Here is a 22,982-nt window from a genome sequence, read left to right on the forward strand (position 1 = left end):
TTAAGAGGAACCAGTCCACTGCCTCCGCACAGAGGCGGGTTAAAAAAACGTCTTCATCTGCCATAAAAGCCTCGGCGTCGGGACGTCAGGGAGCCGCCGGGGCGGAACGACACGAGAAACCCGGAGAGCTGCCGCCTCGGTGGAGGAGAGGCGACGCGCCGCTTTCAAAGTTATTCGTGAGCCTTTTCAAAACGACGGGAGCTCGTTCAAAGCTAACGGGCGCCAGCTAATCGGGTAACCGCACACAAACACCGCGGTTTGACTCGCTCTCAGGCGGTTGGCCCGGTGACCCAAAGAGTCACCCGGCGTCGAGTCAGGCGAACCAAACGGAACCTCAGAAGCATTCCTGACAGCTTCGGGCCCCCCGGTGGGGTCGGGGAGGTCAAACCAACAAGGGACTCAGTGTCCGCGTAGAACAAAGCTCAAGTATTTTACTACTTTACTTTGTTTTGTCGCAAACTGACTGTTAACAAACTTCCACAAGTCGTGAAGTTCACCCCCCCCCCCCCGAAGGAAGGATCCCTCCCGTCGCCACGGCAACAATCAAATCATTCAAAGAGGTTTGGAGGTTGGCGAGAACCAGAGGGCTCACGTCCGTACTTCTACGAATCTGAGCCCCCCATCGCCCCCCTCTAGTGTGGAGACGTGACGAGCGTCTCGCTTGATTGATTTTCTGTCCCACACGGGGGACATTTATTCCCCCACGAAGATCTTCTCGATGTCGGGCATCCAGAGGGGGCACTCTGGGTAATTTTCCCTCGCCAGCGTCTTTCCTCTCAAACGCCCCGCGTCCCCTGTTTGCCTGTTTTATTTGCTTCCATTGCTGTGTGTGTGTGTGTCTCTCTCCTCCTCGTCTTCTCTTCTTCTCGCCGTTTGATTGTTTTTCGGTTTAATCTCAGCTTATTCCCGCGCCTTGTTTCCCACCTTGTGTTGTCATTTCATCCTCCTCCTCCTCCTCCTCCTCCTCGTCCCCGAGGGCTTGTTTTCTGTTCGTGCCGTGGCTTCTCCTCACGCGTCCCTCGCCGGCAGAAATTGATGCTTAAACACACAGGAGGAGAGAACAAAACAAACAGACAAACAGCAGCCGGATCGCTCTCCCAACTTTGTGACATTGGAGAGGGCGGAGGAGAAAAGTGATGGTGCAACACGACGAAACATCCAGGCAACGAGGGCTCTGAATGGAGAGCCGAGGCTTTACACGGAAGACAGATAAAGGCTCCCTTTATATCCTGCAGGATAACGCCGGTTTACGACAGCTCGCGTCGCATTGTTGTGCCGTTAGCCGCCTTCACAGCGGACGGTTTTGGGGGGGATGAATTCGCCGCTCGGGGGGGGTTTGATCGCTGACGCTCTTGTCGTGCGACTGCTTATTTTTCGTGACCCGCTGGAGTCGAGGATTCAAGAAATCGAGAATCGTTGATTGTCAACCCCCGCGACGGAGGGATGCACAAAGGAAAGAGCGCGCAAGCGTTCCCGCCGTGCATGCTGGGAACGTGCACAAGACAATGAGGCTCATTCTGGTAATCAAACTCTTCGCGTAGACACACCTTCACTTTCTGAAAAGTCAACGACATGCAGAGAGTCCGGTGGACGTCTCATGGAGCCGAAAGGTCGGTCGGAGTCTTGCTTTGACAGAAGGCCGCCGCCACTCCTCGATTCTCCATCTCCAATCTCAACGGGACAATCTTATCAGGGCTTTTGCAGAAAGGGACTCCAGAGAAAAGGCCCGCAGAGGACGCGAATGTGTGAACCACACTGTGCCGAAAAAACGCCTCGGACAGATAACAGAAAGGGTTTATCGGTGAGCCAGAGGAACCCTGTTGGAAGTCGGGGGAATGAGAAGAGAGCCGGGAGAGGGACGGAGGTGAAGAGAGAGGGTGGTGGTGGGTGGTGGGGGGTGGAGGAAATGGAAAAGAGAAAGGCTAAAAAAGGAGGCAGGAAGAAAGAGGCCGGGTGAGTCAGAGGTAACCGTCTGTATTACAGCACCAGACCCATTACGCCGAGCCGGGCCGGGCCTTTCAACCGGGACGGAGGAATCGGGCGGCGGGTTGATGAAGGCGATAAAAGGCGGCGGTTCTGGTATCCTGCCTCCGCAGAGCCACTTGACATTTCTGATGACATTTGAGCCTGTTTGAATCTACTTGAAATCGCGGCGTTTCATCCCGACGTAATGCTGCACGTTAGAAGAAGAAGAAGAAGAAGAAAAAAGAAAAACTCTTATCTGCAAGATTATGGTGGCGTATTATACGAGGGTATTATGCGGCGCTAATAGTGCATGTAGATACTTCACAAATGATACTAAAAATGCCTCGCGTCACACACAAGGAGGATTTGGCCCTTCAGTAAAAGAATACTTCCCAGTATGCAAATGCCCACAAAAGAATTAGGGCTTAACAGATTTGACTGACTCAAACAATGGCACGCGGCTCTTTTCCCAGGATGCAACTGTCCGTCAGTTTGCGGGATTAAGGCTCTGGGTTGTGACAATGTGTTGAATGGAAAAGGACAAAGAGACACCTCTTTTATTGCAGGGATATGACTATAAATGCCTCTCCTATTGTGCCAGGCGAGTGATTAAAGCCCGGGGACAGAGAGAGGCCGCGCGCTGCCCCCTGTAGGATGATCCTGCTCACGGCAGCGCCACATGCTTAATGTGGTGAAGAGCAGGTTGAACGGGCGAACGGTAAACAACCGTACGTTCTATATGATTTTATTATTATGCATTTTATTTATTTTCCAGCACTCTTATCAAGAGGATTTTCATTGATAACTTGTTTTGAACTTTGTTTTGACGACCAGTAATTCGTCTGCGATAGAAAGCCCGCTAATGTTAGCTAACGTTAGCCTGCTCACGGCACGTTAGCTAACGTTAGCCTGCTCAAATCACTTAACCGCGGTTTAAAGGCACTAAAACCGTTTCGTTTTGTTTTGACGACCAGTAATTCGTCTGCGATAGAAAGCCGGCTAATGTTAGCTAACGTTAGCCTGCTCACGGCATGTTAGCTAACGTTAGCCTGCTCAAATCACTTAACCGCGGTTTAAAGGCACTAAAACCGTTTTGTTTTGTTTTGACGACCAGTAATTCGTCTGCGATAGAAAGCCGGCTAATGTTAGCTAACGTTAGACCGCTCACGGCATGTTAGCTAACGTTAGCCTGCTCAAATCACTTAACCGCGGTTTAAAGGCACTAAAAACGTTTTTTTTTCTCAATCGTCTGATGGAGATTATTGTTTGAAGCGCAAGCAATCGCAGTAAATTCATCCGTGATCCACCATTAGATTCAAGAAGTCTTGAGGTGGTTCGTATTTTAAGTGCGCGTGAATCGAATGGCTAAAGGTTCATCCTCTTGGGAGTAAGGCCACATTTACACGTAGCCGGGTATTTACAGAAACGAATATTTCTGCCCCTCCGTGTTCAAAAAAGGTTTCTGTTTATATGAACCCGCATAAATACGGCCCCGGACGCCATCAGAACTGTGCCAAACCTGTAGTCGGCAGCGTAACGAGAAGGATAAAGACATGCAAACCAATCAGAATTCTCAAAACCAACAACAAGTCGCATACTGTGACGATTGACAACCTAGAACTCCGTTGGACCGAGTTCACACGCAAACACAAAAACCTGAGAAATCTCCACTTTGGCCGGAGTTTTTAGAAATGATGGTTTTCCGTGATAAAACCTCAGTTTTTGTGTAAATGAAAGGCCAAAACGCATGAATGTATATGCGTTTTCCCATCGTGTAAACAGGGTCTGAGATTTGGTCCAGTCTGTTGTCTTTATTTGTCTTTTGTCCACGTTCACGTCCCTCAGGATCCTCCAGGAACTCTGCACACCTGATAACCTTCACCCGTCCACTGGCTGATCACCTGACGGCCACAACCAAACCCAACCACCTGTTGGTCCACCTGCCTCTCATCAGCACATCGGCCCGTCCTCGCGCAAAACAAGCTCCTCGTGTTCTGCTGGAAATATGTGTCCGCCAAAGGTCACGTTGGGGTTTTTGATGAAGGACAATGATTTGTGGTCCTTAGAATCTATTACAATTACATCTAATCGAGCATTTAATAGCTGTGTATGGCTCCTTACAGGAGGCTCTCAGCAGGTTTTGTGTGTGTGTTTGTGTGAGTCTACGTTTGGCCTGTTGTGACAAAACTGCTGAGGAACGCTGACCTTGCATCTCCCATCGGGAGGAGCTGGTCAGTAATCCCATCACTGTTTAATAACCTTATCCGATGTTATGGGCTTCATTATATCAGAGGAATCGGGCTCCGTTCATATTGTTTTATTTCTTCTCGTGGCTCACCGTGTTGAAATTGGCTCTCTGGCAATTTATTTTTCTATTAGTGGCGCCGTGTGAAGTGTGATTGGGCGGCCGGTGGAGGAGCTGCTGGGCCCGATAAGAGGCCGCTAGAGATCCAGCTCAGCACCGCCGTCTCAGCTGATCCAAGATACCAAGCCTCCAAAATGTCAACTCCTCTATTTTGTTTTAAAGTATTTAAAGATGTTTAAAAAAAAAAGACCTGGTGCTGAATGAAAACATGGGAATAAGAAACATTTAAGCAGGAGTTAATAATTGATTTAGGGGATGCGGTTGCAAACTTTCAGATGAAATCCGATTGGCTGCAGCGAACAACGAAACTCTGCTGTTTCAGTGCTGATTAACTGGTTCAATGTTTATAACGGCTGTGGGAAGTAACTACACATTCTATGTTGTACTTTATGCAGTTACTTAATTGTCCTGTTCAGGTTACAGAAGCAATGCATCTTAAATGCTTTAACATTAGGTAGATCACCACCACGCGTCCACAGTGATCCACTCGTTCATGTGTGGGTGGAAGCGTTCAATCAAGTCGTAGATAAGTGAATGCAGCAACGGGAGCTCGGGTGGAGCAGGGGATTATGGGTGGGGATGCTGCCTGGCAGGTGAAGCTCAGCGTGGCGAGCGATGGAGGAGGAGCGACCTCCTCGACCTCAGGCTGCCCGCAGAGGAAGGAGGCTGAAGGTGGAGGATGGATCCCCCACCAACACCAACGCCTCCACCCACCCCCCCCCCCCCAGTGCTGCAGGAGCCTAGCGTGTCTCTTAAATCACTTCTCAGCGAAACACTTCTCATGGGATTTATTAATATTTGTATTGATTCTATTAGGAACAAAACATCTTGCGTAGTAAAATATCAACATAAAGTATGAACAGCTGTCAAATGGATTTAAGATTTCGCTATTCAATTCAATCTCTTTACATTATTGTTACTTAAGCAGCTCTCCTCAGTGATTCTGTCCTTGCAGACAAAGATCCTCAGAGCAGCGGCTTCCTTCACCGGGGGAACGATGTCAGACAGATGCTGAGAAAACATCTGGTCTAAAGAAGACGAAGACACACACACACACACACACACACACACACACACACACACACACACACACACACACACACACACTTGGTAAAGATACTCTGGTGTGCTTTCCAAAATGTAAAAACTGCCAAAAGCAAATTCAACAATAGCCGCTATTATAATGGTGGAGGAGGTCTATCAATATGATCAGCAGCTTCAGTCACTACTCATCAATGAAAGAAATGCACATTCGCAGCTTATGTTTTGCTATGAAACTTAAGCGCTATTACGCAAGTTAAAAGTATGCGTTCAATCTTTTACAAATGTACTTGCATACTAAATGTACGGTCATGCACGTCTACAACGATGTCGTCAGCTCTCAGAAATTAATCCCAACATGTTGGACTTGATGGTCGTACCCCTCAGTCCCTCTTTTAGCTCAGTTTTTGGTCTCCACCGTCTCCTGGGAGAAGAATCCGTCGGATTGTCTTCTAATGTCTACCAGCTTGATAACGCACACAAAGTGAAATTGTGTATAAAAATGTGTTCAGACGATGACGAGCGGCGGGATGAAGGAACCAGCAACCACACCCCCGTGTGACGGCACGCCGCCCTGGATTAGCAGCTGTAAACCCATTACAGCGGTTCGGACCAGGTGGGCCGGCACAGACTACACTCCCCTCCCCGATGCCGGGGGTCCGGTTTGAAGCGCATGAGGTCACCAGGTGTCCTGCTGGAGTGCCCTTGAGCCAGAGCAATTTAAATGTGGCGCAACGATTCTAGACTCTGGTTCACGTCGTCTGACATTTTAGCAGAACGGCAACATTAAACAAAACGGCTACATTTTAAAACTACCAATACGAATATTGGCACCATTGATGGAAATTTACAGCATAATTAGTAATATTATCAATCCATTTAGATTCTAGTGTCAGAAAAGGGGCAAAAAAATAAATAAAATAAAAACATGGGAAGGAAAAGCGGTTTGTTGAGACTTTAATTCACTCGCGTCAGAAAGCAAACGCAGCGATGTGCCGATGAGTTCCGTTCGGGAGACGCTCACATCTTCCCGCCCTCCCGCGGCTCCCCGTAGCCGACCGGCGGGCGCAGCGGGCTGAAGCTCAGCAGCGGCAGGTCCACGACCGGGTAGCGGTCCTTCCCCTGGGGCCAGGCCTCCCTGAAGCTCCGGGTGGGCGGCGGGGGCGGGGGCAGGTCGGGTTCATCGTGATGATGGTGGTGGCTCCGCCGGTGGTGGTCGGGGTGAGAGGCGGCGCTGTTGTTGCACCGAACCAGAAACTCCCCCCGGTGGCGTCGGTGGTACAGCAGGCCGGCCACCGCCATTAGCGCCAGGACGAGGAAGCTGAGCAGGAAGAAGAGCACGTAGACGCCTTTAGTCTCGGCCGACAGGCCCGAGCTGCAACCTGCGTGCAAACAGAGCGTCAGCAGCCGTTCAACCTCTGGCCGGCTTTCATTTGCTTTTTAAAATTTTTTTTTTTTTAAATGAGGCGATTGACTTAACCTGCGGCCTTTGCGTCGACGGTCCCCCCCGACCCCTGGCGGGTCTTGTCCTGGAAGCCCGGCCTGCAGCGGCACGAGTGCGAACCGAACTGGTCCACGCAGTCGGCGTTGGCGTCGCACAGCACCAGCTGAGTGTCACACTCGTTCACATCTGAGCACACACACACACAGAACCACGCGCATACTTTAGGGCGGGGCCAACACGTGTGAGGTCACTTCCTTTCTCTGGCTGCAAAAAACAAAACAAAAAAAACAACAACCCCTGAGAACGATGCTTCAAAAACAGCAGCCAGAAAACCAACGAGTGACGTCACAGCGACGTTAATATTCTAGCGTAACAGTCGCTCCGCCACACGTGCGGCGGTGTGTTTTTAAAACATCGCCGCCCAGTTTCCCCAATGGCGACTCTCGCCGCGGTTACCTGCGATGGACACGGACGCGAGGACGCCCGGCGCGTGGCTTTCCCCCAGGTCGATCTCCGTGGCGACGAGGCCCTCCAGGCGGGAGCGCACGACCCCCCGGACCTGAGCCGCCCCGGGCTTCTGTCCGATCTGCAGCCAGAGGATGTACAGCAGTCCCTTGCTCAGCCTGCCAGCACACAAGCGGGATGCATCACGCTCAAGAGCACGGCGCGCACACGTCGGCGGGAACCAACCGCACGGATTCCTCTTTTCTTGCACCTCTAGTCACATGTTTGAGGTCCAAAGAGGATGCAAGGGAAGGGAGATTAAACGGCGTGCGAGGGGAGTTGCTCGACTTCCGGGGTCCGACTCTCTGCGACCTTGTCGAACAGCAGCGTCGCCGTTTACCAACCTTTTTATTCTTTTAAACGACATGGACAGCGGCGTTCCCAGAGCCTTCAGCCGCTCGCCGACCTGCAGAGACACAACAACAACGTCACGGGGTCCTCAGGCCTCAGAGAATCCCGTCTCCACCAATTCTCACCAACGTACCAAAGACTTTACCGACAGCAGCAGCGACCCGGACGGGTTGACCAAGGACGTCTCAGAGTCCTGTCTGAAGTTCACCTCAAGAGCCACCTCGAACAGGTGAACTGAGGGGAGATGCAAACCGTGTTGGTGTAGAATAAAACAGGAAACTAGTATCAGACAAAAACCAGGCGGGAGAGGAGCTTGGTCGACTGACCATAATGTCGATAAGTTTACGTATTGTATTAAAGGTTGATACAAACTTCTGGTTCATCAACTTTTTGAACCTCCATCTTTTGGCCCAGTGTGGATCCACGTAGATATTCAGCATCTTAAAAGATCTAAAAACACAAATTCACTCACGGTTCCCCCGGTGGTCCGACGGGGGCTCCACCACGTTGGGCGGAGGATCGGTCAGGCCCCTCCCCTCCCCCGGTTCTTCTTCGGAGGAGGCGGAGGCGGCGGCGGCGGCGGGGAGCCGGTCCGAGGCCTCCTTCCAGTCCTTCCCTTCTGCAGACCGCTCCTCCTCTGGACCCGCGGCTTCCTCCTGCACGCCCACCTGTGTGGTTGTCGTTCTGTCGGGCGGCGCCGAAGTCGTCGGAGCGGCCCCCCTCTCGGACCGAGAGGTCCCCTGCGTGAACGCCGGCACCGTGGACGCGGCTGTGGACGGGTAGATGTGGCTGTAGATTTCCACCTCAGGAGGTTGGTTTTCACCCCACTGAGCGGAGAGGACGGAATCAATTGGCGCAAACGTTGGAGGCAGTTCGGGGGGCCGCGGTCATCGGTTCTCACCTCGGTCTCCAGCCCGGCCTCCGCAGTCGTAGCTTGGCCGTGATAATCGTAAACGCCATCGCGAGGCTCCGGCACATCAGACTCCACCCGTTCGCCCTCCATCACGATGTCGCCAAAGTCCACCGGCCTGCGGGGCGGATCCGCCTTGGACCCCTGCCGCGGGTCGAAAACCACCGGGGGTCCGAAGGCCTGGTAGCGGCCGTGGAAGCCCCTGTAGGGCGGGCTGGGCCAGCCGCCAATCAGCAGCACCACGTACAGGGTGTTGCCGCTGGAGGTGTACTTGGCCTCCCGCCAGCACTGCTGCAGGACCGCGTGACCTCTGAACCCGTCGGCGGGCTCCTCCACGTGGATCTGGTCCTCCTTGAGGGAGCAGCCGTCGCTGCTGGTCAGGTCCTCCAGGTGGAGGTGGATTCTCTTGCCGGGCTCCACCCGAATGGTCCAGTTGCACCACAGGGGCGGGTTGGAGCAGAGGTAGTCCGGGGAGAAGAACTCGCCGGCGTCGCCCTGCAGCAGCTGCTGGCAGCTCCGCATGGCGAAGAAGGCGCTGCCGTCTCGCCGTCCATCTGAGGAGGAAACCAGCTCATCTCAGCTCACCAGATCACCAACAACCCAGATCGCCAACAACCCAGATCGCCAGATCACCAACAACCCAGATCGCCAGATCACCAACAACCCAGATCGCCAACAACCCAGAGCACCAACAACCCAGAGCACCAACAACCCACAACCCAGATCACCAACAACCCAGAGCGCCAACAACCCAGAGCGCCAACAACCCAGATCGCCAACAACCCAGATCGCCAACAACCCAGATCGCCAACAACCCAGAGCACCAGATCACCAACCACTCAGAGCACCAGATCACCAACAACCCAGATCACCAACAACCCAGATCGCCAGATCACCAACAACCCAGATCGCCAACAACCCAGAGCACCAACAACCCACAACCCAGATCACCAACAACCCAGATCGCCAACAACCCAGAGCACCAGATCACCAACAACCCAGAGCACCAGATCACCAACAACCCAGATCACCAACAACCCAGATCGCCAGATCACCAACAACCCAGATCGCCAGATCACCAACAACCCAGATCGCCAACAACCCAGATCGCCAGATCACCAACAACCCAGATCGCCAACAACCCAGAGCACCAGATCACCAACAACCCAGATCACCAACAACCCAGAGCACCAGATCACCAACAACCCAGATCACCAACAACCCAGAGCGCCAGATCACCAATAACCGGATCCTAAAATGAGCTGGATTCCCTTCCTATGAAAATCTACTCGAAGGGACTTTTGGAAAAGTCAATATAGATTTATTTTAAAAAAAAGGTATGAAAACATTTGGTCTCGGAGATTTTTTTTCTATATATATATATATATATATATATATATACACACACACACACACACACACACACTATCTCATGAAGAGGCCTCGTGTTGACAAAGAGCCTTTGTGATCATTGAGCCTGAATGTGTCCCCGATATCACACATACAACATTTAGAAAAGGGACCGGCACCTTAACTTTAATCAATATTTTTCTCGAAATGTAACTTTATTAACGTCCCCATTGTCTGCAGAGTCGGTTTATTTTTCCTCCTAAAAATCTCTTTCTCACCTTGAGGCTTGTTGGCTTCTTCTCTGTTCACCTGGAGCACAAAGCAACGCACACACGCGCACACACACACACACACACACACAGTTAAACGCACACCGTCCCAGCAGCAGACGAGCTCACCGAGCTGCTTTCCGACTCACCTGAGACTCACTCCGATTCCAAAACAAACCAAATACCAGCAGAAATATGAGCGGCACACTTTTTAAACTAAAGCTGTTCTCTTGTGGCATTTTCCTACCAGAACTTTTCCCGTTTACCTTGTTAAACGCGTGAAAGGGGAGGACTCGTCGCGCCTCACGGCTTCAGTTAAGCTTCCCTGTGCGAGCAGCTGAAACTCGTCAGCGAGCTGATTGCGTTTCTTTTCGCTGCATCCTTGAATCACGCAGAGGTCGATGTCGTCATGCAGAGGGTCCAGGGTTGCGACATTAACGTGCAGCGGAGGAAAAAGCACAAACTAACTGTTTGTTTGTGGGTTCATAATAAAGAATCAATCAAGAATACAATACAAGTTGTATTTTATTAATTGATTAATAGGAATAATGTAAAATGAATGCTTACCCACATTTGTACCTAAAATGCATTTAAATAATAAATAGTATTTCATCTATTTAAATCGGATTTATAAAAAATATGAGATTTTTTTAATCCATATTTCACAAACTGGAAAAGATTAATAGCGACCAAAACAAACAATAGAAAAAATGACTTGAATCTATGTCATTTAAACCAAACTCAATGAATTGCTTAAACATGCATATTAAATATACAATGTATTTATACTATATACAAACAAATTAATTCCTGAAAAAGTACCAATCGGTTCAGAGTACTTGTGGTACTGAAGTAGTACAAGTACAACGCCACAGTTACTGGTGTTTTTAGTTTCTTTCTGTTTTTTTTATAGCTAATTGCAATAAAATATAAAGAGAAAGAGAGGAGAACCATTCTGTAGGTGATTTTTTTGTGGACATGTAGATAAATGATCACATTATTCTTTACCATCTCTATCTCTCAATGACGGGAACATCCTGCACGCACCATCGTTTGCTTCGGATCCAGATCAACCTCATAATCCAGCACGCTGAGATCACTTTGATCCAGCTCCTCAGACACGACAAGGTCCAAATTATAAACACACAAAATGAGAGCACAACTAACACAATTAAGTCAAGAATCAGCGAGGGAAAACGTTCATCAGATGCGATTATGATTCTGCGATGAGTAAAACCTGAAAACACTGTTAAATAAATACATCGATGACTTTAAAACAATAACTCGGAGCCCCTACGTGGACTCACTGGCAGTCCAGCTCCGGACTGGTGATCCAGGACCAGATCCTCATCATCTCCTGAGGCGTCTGGCTGTGGACCAGCATCAGGCTGCGGTACATGCAGGGGTTGGACCGGTACTTCTCCTCGATGTCGAAGGTCTTGAAGCCGTTGTGCTTCTCGGGGGCCAGGCCCAGTTTCCTCAGACACATCCCCGTGTAGACGTCGTCGATGGGATACAGCGCCACCCGCCGGGACGCGTTGCGCAGGCGCAGCGCCAACTCCCCCGAGTACAGGTACCCTCCGCCCCCGGCGTAGGGCGGGTACCGCCCCGCGAACACGCTCTCCGGGACAAAGTACTTGAGCTTCGGGTCCCGGTGCGGTTCGGCGTCGCTGATGACGTCGCCTACGAACAACTCCCGGGCCCGGCTCTCCGTCAGGCCCTCGAGGAACGCGACGACCCGCGGCGTGTTGACGAAGACGTCGTCGTCGCCCTTGAGGACGAACCGGGCGCCGGGGCAGCTTCGCCCGAACCACTCCAGGAAGAGGACCTCCTTCAGGGTGAGGTTGTAGAACGCGTCCCTGTAGTCCCACTGCAGGACGTCTCCGTGGCGCTCCGCCTCGTGGCCCAGCATTCCCCGCAGGTCCGGGTGGTGGTCCGTCGACTCGGCGCCGCCCAGCAGGAACACCGTGACCACGGTGCGGTTGGCCCGGAGGCCCGCTCGGCCCCACGTCTGGCGGATGGCCTGCCGCCGGTCGAAGTGCGGCGTCATCGACTTGACCGCCAGCAGCAGGAAGGGCGCCACCTCGCACAGGCCGGGCCGCTCTATCAGCACGGGGTGCGTGCGGCAGCGCATGTGCAGCAGGAAGTCCTGCAAGTGCTGCGGCAGGGTGTTGTAGTCCTGGATTTGCGCGGGCACCCGGTGGTCCGGCGCGCAGGGGTCCAGCGGGCCCGTGTCGTTCAGCCAGCCGGGCGGCGCCGAGCGGAAGACGGGGCTGTGGACAAAGTCCAGCAGCTGCTGCTCCTTGTTCCAGAAGGACCTGCTGCGCTCCTGCTCGCGCCAGAACCTCGCCGACGGGATCCGGACCGCCTCGCGATCGCTTCCGCCCAGCTTGAGGTTCCAGGACACGGCCACCAGGACGCAGACCAAGAGGTTGAGCATCATCATCGTCGCGCAGAACACTCGAAATTTTGGGCGCGCCATGACGCCTCCCGGTTGCGTCTCTGCAAAGGGACGACAGATGGGAGACAAATGAGTAAAAGGGCAACGAGAGACGGGCTCAGATCTGCAGAATCCGAGGCCAGGACGCTCGGTCGAAGCCTCTAAGAGAAAGAAACTGGTCGGGTCCAGAAGGTCAATGCCCCTCCACCCCCCTCCACCCCCCTCCACCCCCCTCCGCCCTCCTCCGCCCTCCTCCGCCTGGTTTCAGAGCTCAGACTTTTGCATCCTAAGCAGCATTAAAAAAACAACAAACTCAAATCCTTCCTCCCGCAGACGACAATCACATGTTTCCAATTCAGCCGCACACATGACGCCGGTTTAATGGCAGCGGCCTTTGTCTGCCGAGCAACACACACACACACACACATCCACGCACACACACACACACACACATATCCACGCACACACACACACACGCACACACACACAAACACACACACTCCCACCTCACACACACATCCACACACACACACATCCAAACACACGTACACACACACACACACACCACACACACACACACACACACACACACCTCACACACATACATCCACACACACACACACACAAACACACACACTCCCACCTCACACACACATCCACACACACACACATCCAAACACACGTACACACACACACACACACACACACACACACCTCATACACACACACATCCACACACAAACACACACACACACACACCTTATACACACATCCACACACACACCTCACACACACACACACACACACAGACACACACACATCCACACACACACACACACACCTCGCACACACACACACACACATCCACACACCCACAAACACACACAAACACACCGCGCACCCACACACACACACCCACACACACACACACACACCTCGCACACACACACACACACATCCACACACCCACAAACACACACAAACACACCGCGCACCCACACACACACACCCACACACACACACACACACACACACACACACACACACGCGCGTGCGGTGGCCTGAAATCTGCCCCCTGGCCACTAGATGCCAGTAGATCCCACACGCTGCTGTCCAGACCATTAGTTTAACGCAACGTTGGAAGACGGTCTTCTGCTACTTTGTACTTCAGGAGAATCATTTTTACTCTGGACTGTTTCATCACCATGGTTATTATGAAAGCAGCCTCTCTGCGTGATGAGCGCGTTTCCTTTTGGTTTGTTGTAATTCTACAATTAAATAGTAATAAACAAAGTGCAGGAAGAGGCCGAGTACTTCTTCCCCTCGGTAGTTTGTTCTGCTTTCTGATCTCATTCGTCACCTGTCGACTGGCGAGGAGACCACGGGTCAGTTGGATACTCGGACCTCCGCGGGCCTCAAGGGGAGGAGCTGCAGCGTGGGGGAGGAGCACGACGTCGCCAAGGAAAACCCGGCCGCTGCGTCCGCAGCCATCCTGGGTTCAACACAAAGCCCCGTCAGACAACGTGTGGCACCAAAGAAAAGCCGCGGTAACAGATCACATGACCACAGGCTGAACTAGTCCCAGGGGGCGGAGCAACATCCGAATTGACACGGCCACTGAAGGTCACTGAAGGTCATTTACTGGCCGTCCTGAACCCTGACGCACGGAGATAGGGTTTGTTATAAAGGCGGGGCAGAGCGGACTTTAACATCTCCCTGATAATGCGTCGTAAACATGGGACTTTAAGCACTTTGAGGGGGTCAAAGTCGCTCGAGGTCAAGAGTCGCTCAGACGGCTGAAATAACGTGTGAGGTTGACGCAGTGGCTCCCAAACCTGTCAGGGTCCCCGTGAAGGACAGTGTAGCCCCCCAAACAGCACCCACCGGGTACCGAAGAAATGAGCTGCATCATAATGTAGAAACGCTATAAAAGAAAATGTGGTTTTATTCATAAAATAAACCGGAGGTTCGATCCCTGGTTTTGACTTTACAGTTTACACACTTTTTTTCTGTTTTTTGTACTTTCTATATAAATAATATACATACATATATAGAGTATGTGCTAAAACAACAGTGTGCTTCGGATCATCCTGATGATTCAAATCCTAAATTCTGATCTGTGGTAAATTTGGTGGAGCGCCTTCAGGGGAGAACGAAGAAAACAAACTTCTATTCAAATTCACACCAGCCACAAATCTTTCTTTGTTTCCATATTTCACTGGATGAACACGGTAGATGTTTAAATGAAATAAATCACTGCAGCAGATGAGCACGAGGCGACGGGCTGCCAAGTAACTCAACTCAAGTAGTAGTTTTACTACTACTACTAGTAGTTTTTTTTATTTATTAGCAGTAGTTGTACCACGAGCTAGATAACAATATGATTATTATTTGTTTCATTTGAATATCATGCCGAAGGAAGCTCCACCTTTTGAGTACAATAATAATTTACCAAACTACTCCGACATCTTATCAATGCGTGAGTTTGAAGTCAAAACTTTCCACTATTTCTTAATATTTCTTTGAAGTTAAAGCACTTTTCTATGAAGTGATTTTCAATATTCATGAATAAATCACGTGTCTAAAAACCCAAAGTCAAACTTCACTTTCAGTTTAAGACGTTCACACCTCTGATTCTTCTGCTATTCGTTTGTCCTTTGAGTCCTTTGACGGTTCATTCTGTGACACACCTGTGAACCGGAAGTCCAAAGCGTCTCATCCGGCTGGGCCGCGGATCCCTGCAGGTGGGACTCTCGTTCTTTTGGGGGGGGGGGAGATCCGCGCGCGCGCGCGCTGCTGCTCCTCGTGACGACCTCCCTCCTCGCGGGACCCCGGATCTCTGCCGCGAACACAAGGACTCACGCGTGTGCACCGCGCGGAGGAGAGGCGGGGACGCGCGCAGTGACTCCGCCCCCAGGCGGCCCACGTCGACGTCTTGAAGTGCGCGTTCAAATGTGAAATGTGGTCCATCTGTTTCATAACAGGTGTGTTTGGTTTTATGGGTCAGACTTTACTGATTTAAGAGTTTATCTCTATTTTATTACACATACAGTTGATAAACATCTGGAGCTTTGTTTTTAAAACCACTGGATCTCTGCGGCTGAGGTCCTGCCGGCTGTCTGATCCGTACCTGCCCAGGAGATGACCCCCCCCTTTTTAACTTTTATTCCTTTATTTGTAAACCAACCCATAGCATTAGATTTTATTCCTCTGCACTATGTTGTCGTACGTCTGACATATTAAGGCAATAAGTGATTCCGGATTCACGTGTGCGTTTAATAAAATGGACCAACTTCACATCACGGCATCGGAGGATTTTTTAAAAGCTTATGAATCATACATTTGTGCATGTGTGTGTCTGAATGTGTAAACTATATTCTGCATCTTGAGTTGGTCCTTCAATTAACTGCGTTGATCAGCTGTTATATGTATTTGTCCTTGCCAAATAAAAATGAAGCATTTAAATCATAAACATGGTAATAAAAATCAAATCATTGACATAATGCCTGGTTATAATAAGTTTATTTATTTGAATTTGTAAGCAGATTTAGACAAACAGCTACTTTGTAAATTAGCAAAAAAAAACAAAAAAAACAACAACAATAATAATGGAACCAGTCGGCAGCCTGTGATATCTTTGATATTAGCACTCTCAACGCTAATGTTAGCATGTGACATCACGTTGATGAGATGAGAGACGTAAACATGAAGGTGGTTCAGATCAAAAGGGAATCATTTCCTCATTACGACCGTTGGCCGTCTTACACAGAAGACGTTCACCTCAATCCTCCTCGTCCTGATTCCAGCGCCACGCTGCACCGTTCACTTCAAAGACTTCCTCCTTCAATGACGAGAGAACGTGTGGAACATTTTCTCCACTTTACGTCGGCATCAGACAGCGACTGGGGGGCCGAAGTTGTTGTCTTTGCTGCACAAAGACTCCATCGATAAAATGTTCGATGTTCCAGTCGCAGGTCGGCGGAGGTCGTCGGCGGAGGAGGAGGAGCGGCCTCAGGACCGGTGAGCGATTCCGTCGATGCTCTCCTGGATGTCGGACATCTTCTTCAGCAGCTGGTTGACTTTGGATTCATCGAACTCCAGACAAACAAACTGCGAGTCCTGAGAGAGAAGAGGAGGAACGGCGACAGGAGCATTTAGTTACGTGGCTTGTGTACTGGCGCGATTGAAACCCTCTCAACACACAGCAGCTCTCTCTTTGAAACAAGAAAGTACACAATGTCACATTGTTGCTTTCACCTTAAACACGTATGACACCAGAGTGACTGCTGGCCCCCCCGCGCTTAACCCCCCCGAAGTTGTAAACCTAGAGAAAACACTGAGTTCTACATCTTTCCGAGGAACAGCCCAAATTCAGGAGCAAACACATCTGGACAAGGCTCCAACGATGTCAGCATAAAAAGGGGCGGGGCTATTTAAACAGATGTGTTGAGTCGATGATCCCACCTGCCCGGCTCGGCCCAGCTCCAGCTCCACCAGGGCCACGGGGCCGCCGGGGTCCGCCTCCCCCCGGGCGGCGGTCCGGAGGTCCACCCTCCAGGAGAGGCCCCTGAGGCCGGGCTCCCAGCGGCTCTGGGCCAGCAGGCTCTCCCTCACGCGGACCCGCTGGCTCTTCCAGAAGCGAGAGAGGGCGGCGGCCTGTTCGGCAGTGACCCCGCCGCCGGCCTGCCTCCTGGTCTGGGCCGTGAGGAAGGCCTCCAGCTGGGCGTGGTCCATGTCGGCCGTGGCGATGGACTGAGAAGTGTCAAATAGATATAGTGGGTAAAGTAGTACTACATTTAGCACGAAGTAGCATCAAAGGGTAATACTCAAGTAAAAGTGTACCATATGAACTGTGTAAATGTAATTAAAATACACAACTAATAATGGATTGATGTCAAATGGAACACTTCTCACTGCTTTTTTATTTTGTTGTTTTATTCATCCCACAAATACATATCGTCGTCGTGGCGCAGGGGTTAGAGAAGGTGTCCTGGGAAGCACAAGGTTGTTGGTTCAATTCCAGGCTGCCCCATGTTCTATGTTGAAGTGTCCCTGAGCAAGACATCTAACCCCTAATTGCTCCCCGGGCAAAAATGTAAAAAAGCCATGGGTTTAAAGTGTAATAAAAAGTACAATAAACAAAACTGAGGCACGGCCGCCCCCTGCTGGCCGCAGTATTTTTACACCACCTAAGTATACTTGAACACCACCACCGACGTCACGTAAAACTTCACTTAAAATTCGGCGAAGTAAAACTTCGGATACAATTACAACCTGTGTGTAACGGTACAGAATCCGAACACGCGTGTGTGTGTGTGTGTGTGTATCACGCGACGTGCGTTTCCGGCGGCGTCGCCTCACCTTCAGCAGGCCTCTCATGCGCTCGTGCAGCGCGCGGAACTCCTCGTGCGGCAGGTGCGCGAACAGCTCGCGCCGCAGCAGCTCCTCGGTGACGTCACTCCTGTCGTAGTAAAGCTTTTGAGTGATTCCGTTCAACAAGCCCATCAGGGACTTCGCCGCGTCCACCTCCGCCATTGTTGGCCACTCGGTGAAGTCACGTGACGGCGGAATGCGTCATGTGACGAGAGGACGTCGCCACACAGCATTGTGGGAGTCGTAGTTCTGCCTTTTTTTACATACGATTTCCAGAGAAGAGACTCTTCCCCCCCTGGTTTTGTTATTGGATCCGTGCAATCAGGCAAATATGTGTTTAAATAAATAATTTAATATAACTAAAGCAGAATCTTTATCTCTCATACTGGAAGAATTGGAGCAGGGTGACGTTATTTTGGACTTTCACGGCGTTTACTTCTTTGTAGTTTGTTTCTTGAGGCCATTTTCTCAATTTTACACATCTTAATGTCAGCTTTAAAAGACAAGTGCATATATGATGATACCCATGTGTTGAAGAACAATCTCACTCTCACTTTGGAATTCTTCAAATCTCTCGTGAAAACACACCTTTACTTATGCGCATGAATTATTTTGGTGCTTAAAATTGTTTGACCAAAGTCGTGCAGTGTGTGAATGAAAAGTAGGTGAACGAGAAAAAGGAAAACACCCTAATTTTGCATTGTTTTTTGTTGAAGTGTCAGTGTACTTTGAGCACATGTTCGAGGGACGCATTGACTTAATAGATTAAGCTTCATGTGATGTGCGCCATTGAAAAATCAACATTAGAACAGGGTGGGTTTTCAAACTAAATATTAAGTTTTTCATCTACTTCCTGTAAACTGAAAACTCCCTCCAGATGTCGTGATGTGCTTGTGTGGATGAAGGGACCTGTGTGTGTTTAGAAAAGACTCCTCTTCATTTTTTTTAAATGAATTAAAAATTAAATAAAATGTATTTATTTGATTCATTTTTTTGGTATATAATGAGCATTTTAAATTTTCATACTGAATACTTTCATGGTCACTCTATAACTTTGCTACAAACAATGACGAATAAGGTAAATATTTGTTTATCTAATGCTAAACACACAGTTGATAAATAAATAAATAAAACATCAATTTGTGTTTTTAATGCAGATGAAGATCATCCTCTGGACGGCTTTCTTTGTTTTCAGCCCTTTTGACGGGAGGGATGAATGTTGTGATCAGCCAAAAGGAGATCAACACTGTGAGTGTCCTGTCATTCTTAAGCCTTAACTTAAATTTACATTGTGTTCACTTCAGCACTTCATCTACAGACACACATCTACTGGCCCAATTAAAATGACCCCCTCCCTTAAATGTGTCCCAGCAGTCAATTAGATGTTGTCTTACACATTACCAGTATAGGGCTCTCTTCTATTCTTACATTTATATTCCCAAATGACGGACACCAGTCGATGCTGAGACGAGCTTTAATCAGAGAAGCAGAACAGAAGTACAGCGACTTACAGTATATCAGAGCATTAGTCATCAACACTGATACCAGTTTAACTAGATTAAGGTTGAAAATAAATCCGAATACTTTGCAATGGCAGCAGAGAGGCGCTGCAAGGGCTCGAATAGGCCGCTAAATCTATTGAAGGCTTGAGAAAGCCCTGCTGGTTTGTCTCAGGAAGCTTTGTGGGGTCCTTACGCGGTTACCTGCATCACTCCAGCCACCCCCATCGCTCTCCCCTGCCCTTGGCCCTGCCATTGCCCCTGCCATTGCCCCAGCCCTTGCCCCTGCCATTGCCCCTGCCATTGCCCCTGCCATTGACCCTGCCCTTGCCCCTGCTCCTGCCCTTGCTCCTGCTCCTGCCCTTGCTCCCGCTCCTGCTCATGCTCCCGCCCTTGCTCATGCTCCCGCCCTTGCTCCTGCTCATGCTCATGCTCATGCCCTTGCTCCTGCTCATGCTCCTGCTCATGCTCATGCTCCCGCCCTTGCTCATGCTCCTGCCCTTGCTCCTGCTCCCGCTCATGCTCCCGCTCATGCTCATGCTCATGCCCTTGCTCATGCTCATGCTCCTGCCCTTGCCCTTGCCCTTGCCCTTACCCCTGCCCTTACCCCTGCCCTTGCCCCTGCCCCTGCCCTTGCCCCTGCCCCTGCCCTTGCCCCTGCCCTTACCTCGTTTCTTACCCCCCCGCCCTCTCCTCCCTTTGCGGGTCTTCCTACTCACGCCGCCTTTCTTACGCTTGTCGCATCCTTTACGCTTGCATTGCTTCGCAACCTTTCCTTCCTTCCTTCCTCTGTCGGATCCTTCAGGCGAGGCCACGGCGTCATCTTGGCCTCCACCTCCACCCACTTCCCCACCCGATGCCGCCTCGTCGTCGGTACCCGTCAGCGAGCGCGGACCCGCCACCTCGCCTCCCGCGCACGAGCCCTCTGCGCAGCTGTCGCAGCGCAACGCGTCGCCTGCGGGTTCGTAGCAGCGGAAGATATTGTCGAGCCCCAGTTTAGAGACCGCGGCGCACTGGAGGGATCCGGCGGCGCGGTCGGCTTCGGAAAACACGAAGGCGTAACCGGACCACCGGCGCACCACGTCGATCTTGCCGGCGAGGCCGCTCGGGTCTGCGGGATCACACGGGGAGCGGTCCGAGTAGATGACGAGGAAACCGCCCCGGCTGCTGCTCGCGAGGGTCTGGACGTCATCGAGCACCCGCGACAGCGCCGCCGATCGGCCGGCCGCCACCACCCGGGCGCCCCGGTACACGTCACCGCCGGAGACGCCTTCTGTCACTCGGTCCGCCGGGTCGTCCTGGAAGATCTGCTGGAGGTCGCTCACGTCCTGGTCCTGCGGGACGCTCACAGCCAGGCTGAAGGCGCCGCGGAGCGCGTACCTGCCCGAGGAAAGAATTCATTTAATTAGACCGAGTACCAGCTCATCAAATATGTTAAAATATTAAATGCAAGTGAATTAAAAAGACAATGCGACGCGCACATTTCAAATATGATCTTTTTAAGATGCAAAACGTTTGTGGTATACGCGTATAAAGTGATTATATACTGATGAAAAAATGTTTTAAGAAACTTTAAAAAGTTTTTATCTATTTATTATTAATGATGTCAGATGTCCTACTATGTCCTGACAGTCAATTCGGTAGAATAGGGAAGGGTGTGAAGGTGAATTAATTATTAAGAAAATAGATAATAATAAAAACAGACTTTAATAAGTGAATCAAACTAAATTAGACTCAATGAACAGAATATTCTGTGACTAGATATTTAATGAATGAATCGTGCATCCGATGCACAGAATACACCGTGTACCGGGCGAGCGCGGCGCGTGGAGAGGAAGCGCCGGGAACCGCAGGGTTGGCGGTTCGAACGCCGGCTGCTCCATGTCGAAGTCTCGGTGAACAAGACATTGTGGGATGTGTTAAATGCACAGAACGATATGTGTAAAAATAATATGTGGCAATAAAATGGCTTCTTCTTCTATAAAAACGATATTTGGAGGGTTCTAATTATAACCAATGCAAATCGTTTACATTTTACTGGAAGTGTTTTAGTCAGCAAACAAATGTATAATTATGCTTCCACCTATACATCTTTTTCGACACTATCAACTACAGCCTAATAAAAAATATTTTTTAAGTAAAGCTTAAAATCTTCCCTGATTAAGTAATGTTTACTAAGCATATTGTTCAATTTTTAATAGCAACTATTATCTAGAGTTAATATTACCTACTTTTTGTATGTAATCAGTTGTATAAAGTGTTGATAAATATGAGATAGACTTTACCTAAGTTGTAAAACGAACAAACCGAGTGCAAATTGTTGCCTCACATTTATTAAGATTTGTGCACTTACTCCTTCTTGATGCCGTCGATGATACTTGTGAGCCAGTTCTGGTCCACAGCAGCCGAACCGCCTCCAGCTGACAGGACGAAGGTCAGCGCCACGACCACCCAGCGCAGGCCGGCCATGTGGACGCACTCTGCTTCAGTGACACACAGCACATAGTGAACAACGGCTTTAGAAAAGCTAAACTAAAGAAGAACACGCTGGCCGTGTTCAGATGTTCACCATCTTCACGGCTGCTTCTGAGATGATTAAACTCACCTTTACCTCTGAGGGAGGCTGTGCTGGTTCCCTGCAGAGAGGACACACACAGAGCAGCAACCAGCTTTAAGAACACAACAACTATTTGATATTCAGGGAGAGAAAAACTAAAATAATAATAAAAACAAATTTCCTCTTTACTCATAAAAGGTCATTAATCGTTGTATTTTCATGTACCTGCGATAGTGTGAAGGGACGTCTGATGCTCTGAGGACCGCTCTCTTCTCACGGCTTGAGGGGAAGTGGGTGCGGCAGTTTAACTCGTCTTTTCAGCCGACAGGAAGGACATCGGACGAAGCGCTCGCCTCTCCTCGTGCCCTTATTTGAACATGTGTTTCACAAAGCAGGAAGAGGAAGATGCGAAAACGTTGCCACGTCTTAATTTGTAAAGTCATGATGGTGGGGCGCGCACGGCGGTCTCACGTGCACTCACATGGAGGACCTGCAGGTCATCAAACGTTTACCCCTAACAAGACATCTGTACTTTCCACACCAGGGACGCTTGTATCAAACAGACCTCTCAGCATAAACACCTTTTCTACATTTGAAAAACAAAGCTCAGCCTTCTTTCTCTATGGAGACCGAGCGCCTTCGTCTCACGGTGAGTTTCTAAGTTTCAGTGGTTCAGTGGTTCAGGGAAAGACGTTTGCGTTTAGTGCTGTCACGATCCAGCGCTTCCCTTCCCCGCAGTACGGAGGCCTTCAAAATCTGGTCCCCAAACTCCCCCCTGTTTACTGTCTAGTTGGTCTGTCCCGTTTTGGGTTGGTTTGTTCCATTGTGTGTCTACCTGTTGTGCACGCTCGCTCATCCCTACACACCTGTGTCTGGTTCCCCATCAAAGCTGGTCTGTATATATACCCCTTATC

At 50.2% G+C, this 22,982-nt stretch overlaps 4 protein-coding genes across 10 annotated transcripts; all 4 read right to left on the bottom strand.

The window, feature by feature from the left end:
- Positions 1-6,312: 6,312 nt before the first annotated feature.
- Positions 6,313-9,154, bottom strand: LOC120825436 (uncharacterized). The gene is made up of 7 exons (XM_078079711.1): positions 8,572-9,154; positions 8,143-8,497; positions 7,804-7,904; positions 7,664-7,725; positions 7,272-7,438; positions 6,852-7,001; positions 6,313-6,753 (listed from the first exon to the last, which is right to left on the bottom strand). Exons 1-7 carry the CDS (start codon positions 9,100-9,102, stop codon positions 6,392-6,394), a joined length of 1,728 nt encoding a protein of 575 aa, XP_077935837.1. The 5' UTR covers positions 9,103-9,154; the 3' UTR covers positions 6,313-6,391.
- A 1,552-nt stretch (positions 9,155-10,706) lies between these two features.
- b3gnt2a (UDP-GlcNAc:betaGal beta-1,3-N-acetylglucosaminyltransferase 2a) lies at positions 10,707-15,507 on the bottom strand. 4 transcript variants are annotated; one of them, XM_078079713.1, is made up of 3 exons: positions 15,330-15,503; positions 14,000-14,131; positions 10,707-12,701 (listed from the first exon to the last, which is right to left on the bottom strand). In XM_078079713.1, exon 3 carries the CDS (start codon positions 12,679-12,681, stop codon positions 11,503-11,505), a length of 1,179 nt encoding a protein of 392 aa, XP_077935839.1. In that variant the 5' UTR covers positions 12,682-12,701; positions 14,000-14,131; positions 15,330-15,503; the 3' UTR covers positions 10,707-11,502. The 4 variants fall into 4 exon arrangements, with proteins under 4 accessions (XP_077935839.1, XP_077935838.1, XP_077935840.1 ...); XM_078079712.1 differs by having other exon boundaries at positions 15,268-15,365; XM_078079714.1 differs by lacking the exon at positions 14,000-14,131 and having other exon boundaries at positions 15,330-15,507.
- Positions 15,508-16,144: 637 nt separating this feature from the next.
- Positions 16,145-18,241, bottom strand: commd1 (copper metabolism (Murr1) domain containing 1). Its single transcript, XM_078079716.1, has 3 exons — positions 18,001-18,241; positions 17,104-17,391; positions 16,145-16,758 (listed from the first exon to the last, which is right to left on the bottom strand). Exons 1-3 carry the CDS (start codon positions 18,172-18,174, stop codon positions 16,651-16,653), a joined length of 570 nt encoding a protein of 189 aa, XP_077935842.1. The 5' UTR covers positions 18,175-18,241; the 3' UTR covers positions 16,145-16,650.
- Positions 18,242-19,468: 1,227 nt separating this feature from the next.
- On the bottom strand, positions 19,469-22,450 carry LOC144383076 (uncharacterized). Of its 4 annotated transcripts, none has more exons than XM_078079719.1 (4): positions 22,294-22,450; positions 22,123-22,147; positions 21,865-21,991; positions 19,469-20,891 (listed from the first exon to the last, which is right to left on the bottom strand). In XM_078079719.1, exons 3-4 carry the CDS (start codon positions 21,978-21,980, stop codon positions 19,721-19,723), a joined length of 1,287 nt encoding a protein of 428 aa, XP_077935845.1. In that variant the 5' UTR covers positions 21,981-21,991; positions 22,123-22,147; positions 22,294-22,450; the 3' UTR covers positions 19,469-19,720. The 4 variants fall into 4 exon arrangements, with proteins under 4 accessions (XP_077935845.1, XP_077935846.1, XP_077935844.1 ...); XM_078079720.1 differs by having other exon boundaries at positions 21,865-21,994; XM_078079718.1 differs by having other exon boundaries at positions 22,117-22,147.
- Between the last annotated feature and the right edge of the window lie 532 nt (positions 22,451-22,982).

The sequence above is a fragment of the Gasterosteus aculeatus genome, chromosome 9 (genome assembly GCF_964276395.1).
Source record: "Gasterosteus aculeatus chromosome 9, fGasAcu3.hap1.1, whole genome shotgun sequence".
Lineage (NCBI taxonomy): Eukaryota > Metazoa > Chordata > Actinopteri > Perciformes > Gasterosteidae > Gasterosteus > Gasterosteus aculeatus.

Bases quoted from the DNA above. Each gene is read 5' to 3' on its own strand.
- LOC120825436 (XM_078079711.1), bottom strand. From the start codon at position 9,102: ATGCGGAGCTGCCAGCAGCTGCTGCAGGGCGACGCCGGCGAGTTCTTC. The intron at 7,726-7,803 runs GTACGTTGGTGA...GTGTCTCTGCAG, and splicing joins TGCTGTCGGTAAAGTCTTTG to GTCGGCGAGCGGCTGAAGGC. The intron at 6,754-6,851 runs GTTAAGTCAATC...GTTTGCACGCAG, and splicing joins CGTCGACGCAAAGGCCGCAG to GTTGCAGCTCGGGCCTGTCG.
- b3gnt2a (XM_078079714.1), bottom strand. From the start codon at position 12,681: ATGGCGCGCCCAAAATTTCGAGTGTTCTGCGCGACGATGATGATGCTC.
- commd1 (XM_078079716.1), bottom strand. From the start codon at position 18,174: ATGGCGGAGGTGGACGCGGCGAAGTCCCTGATGGGCTTGTTGAACGGA. The intron at 17,392-18,000 runs GTGAGGCGACGC...GACACTTCTCAG, and splicing joins GCATGAGAGGCCTGCTGAAG to TCCATCGCCACGGCCGACAT. The intron at 16,759-17,103 runs GTGGGATCATCG...CTTCTCTCTCAG, and splicing joins AGCTGGGCCGAGCCGGGCAG to GACTCGCAGTTTGTTTGTCT.
- LOC144383076 (XM_078079719.1), bottom strand. From the start codon at position 21,980: ATGGCCGGCCTGCGCTGGGTGGTCGTGGCGCTGACCTTCGTCCTGTCA. The intron at 20,892-21,864 runs GTAAGTGCACAA...TTCCTCGGGCAG, and splicing joins ATCGACGGCATCAAGAAGGA to GTACGCGCTCCGCGGCGCCT.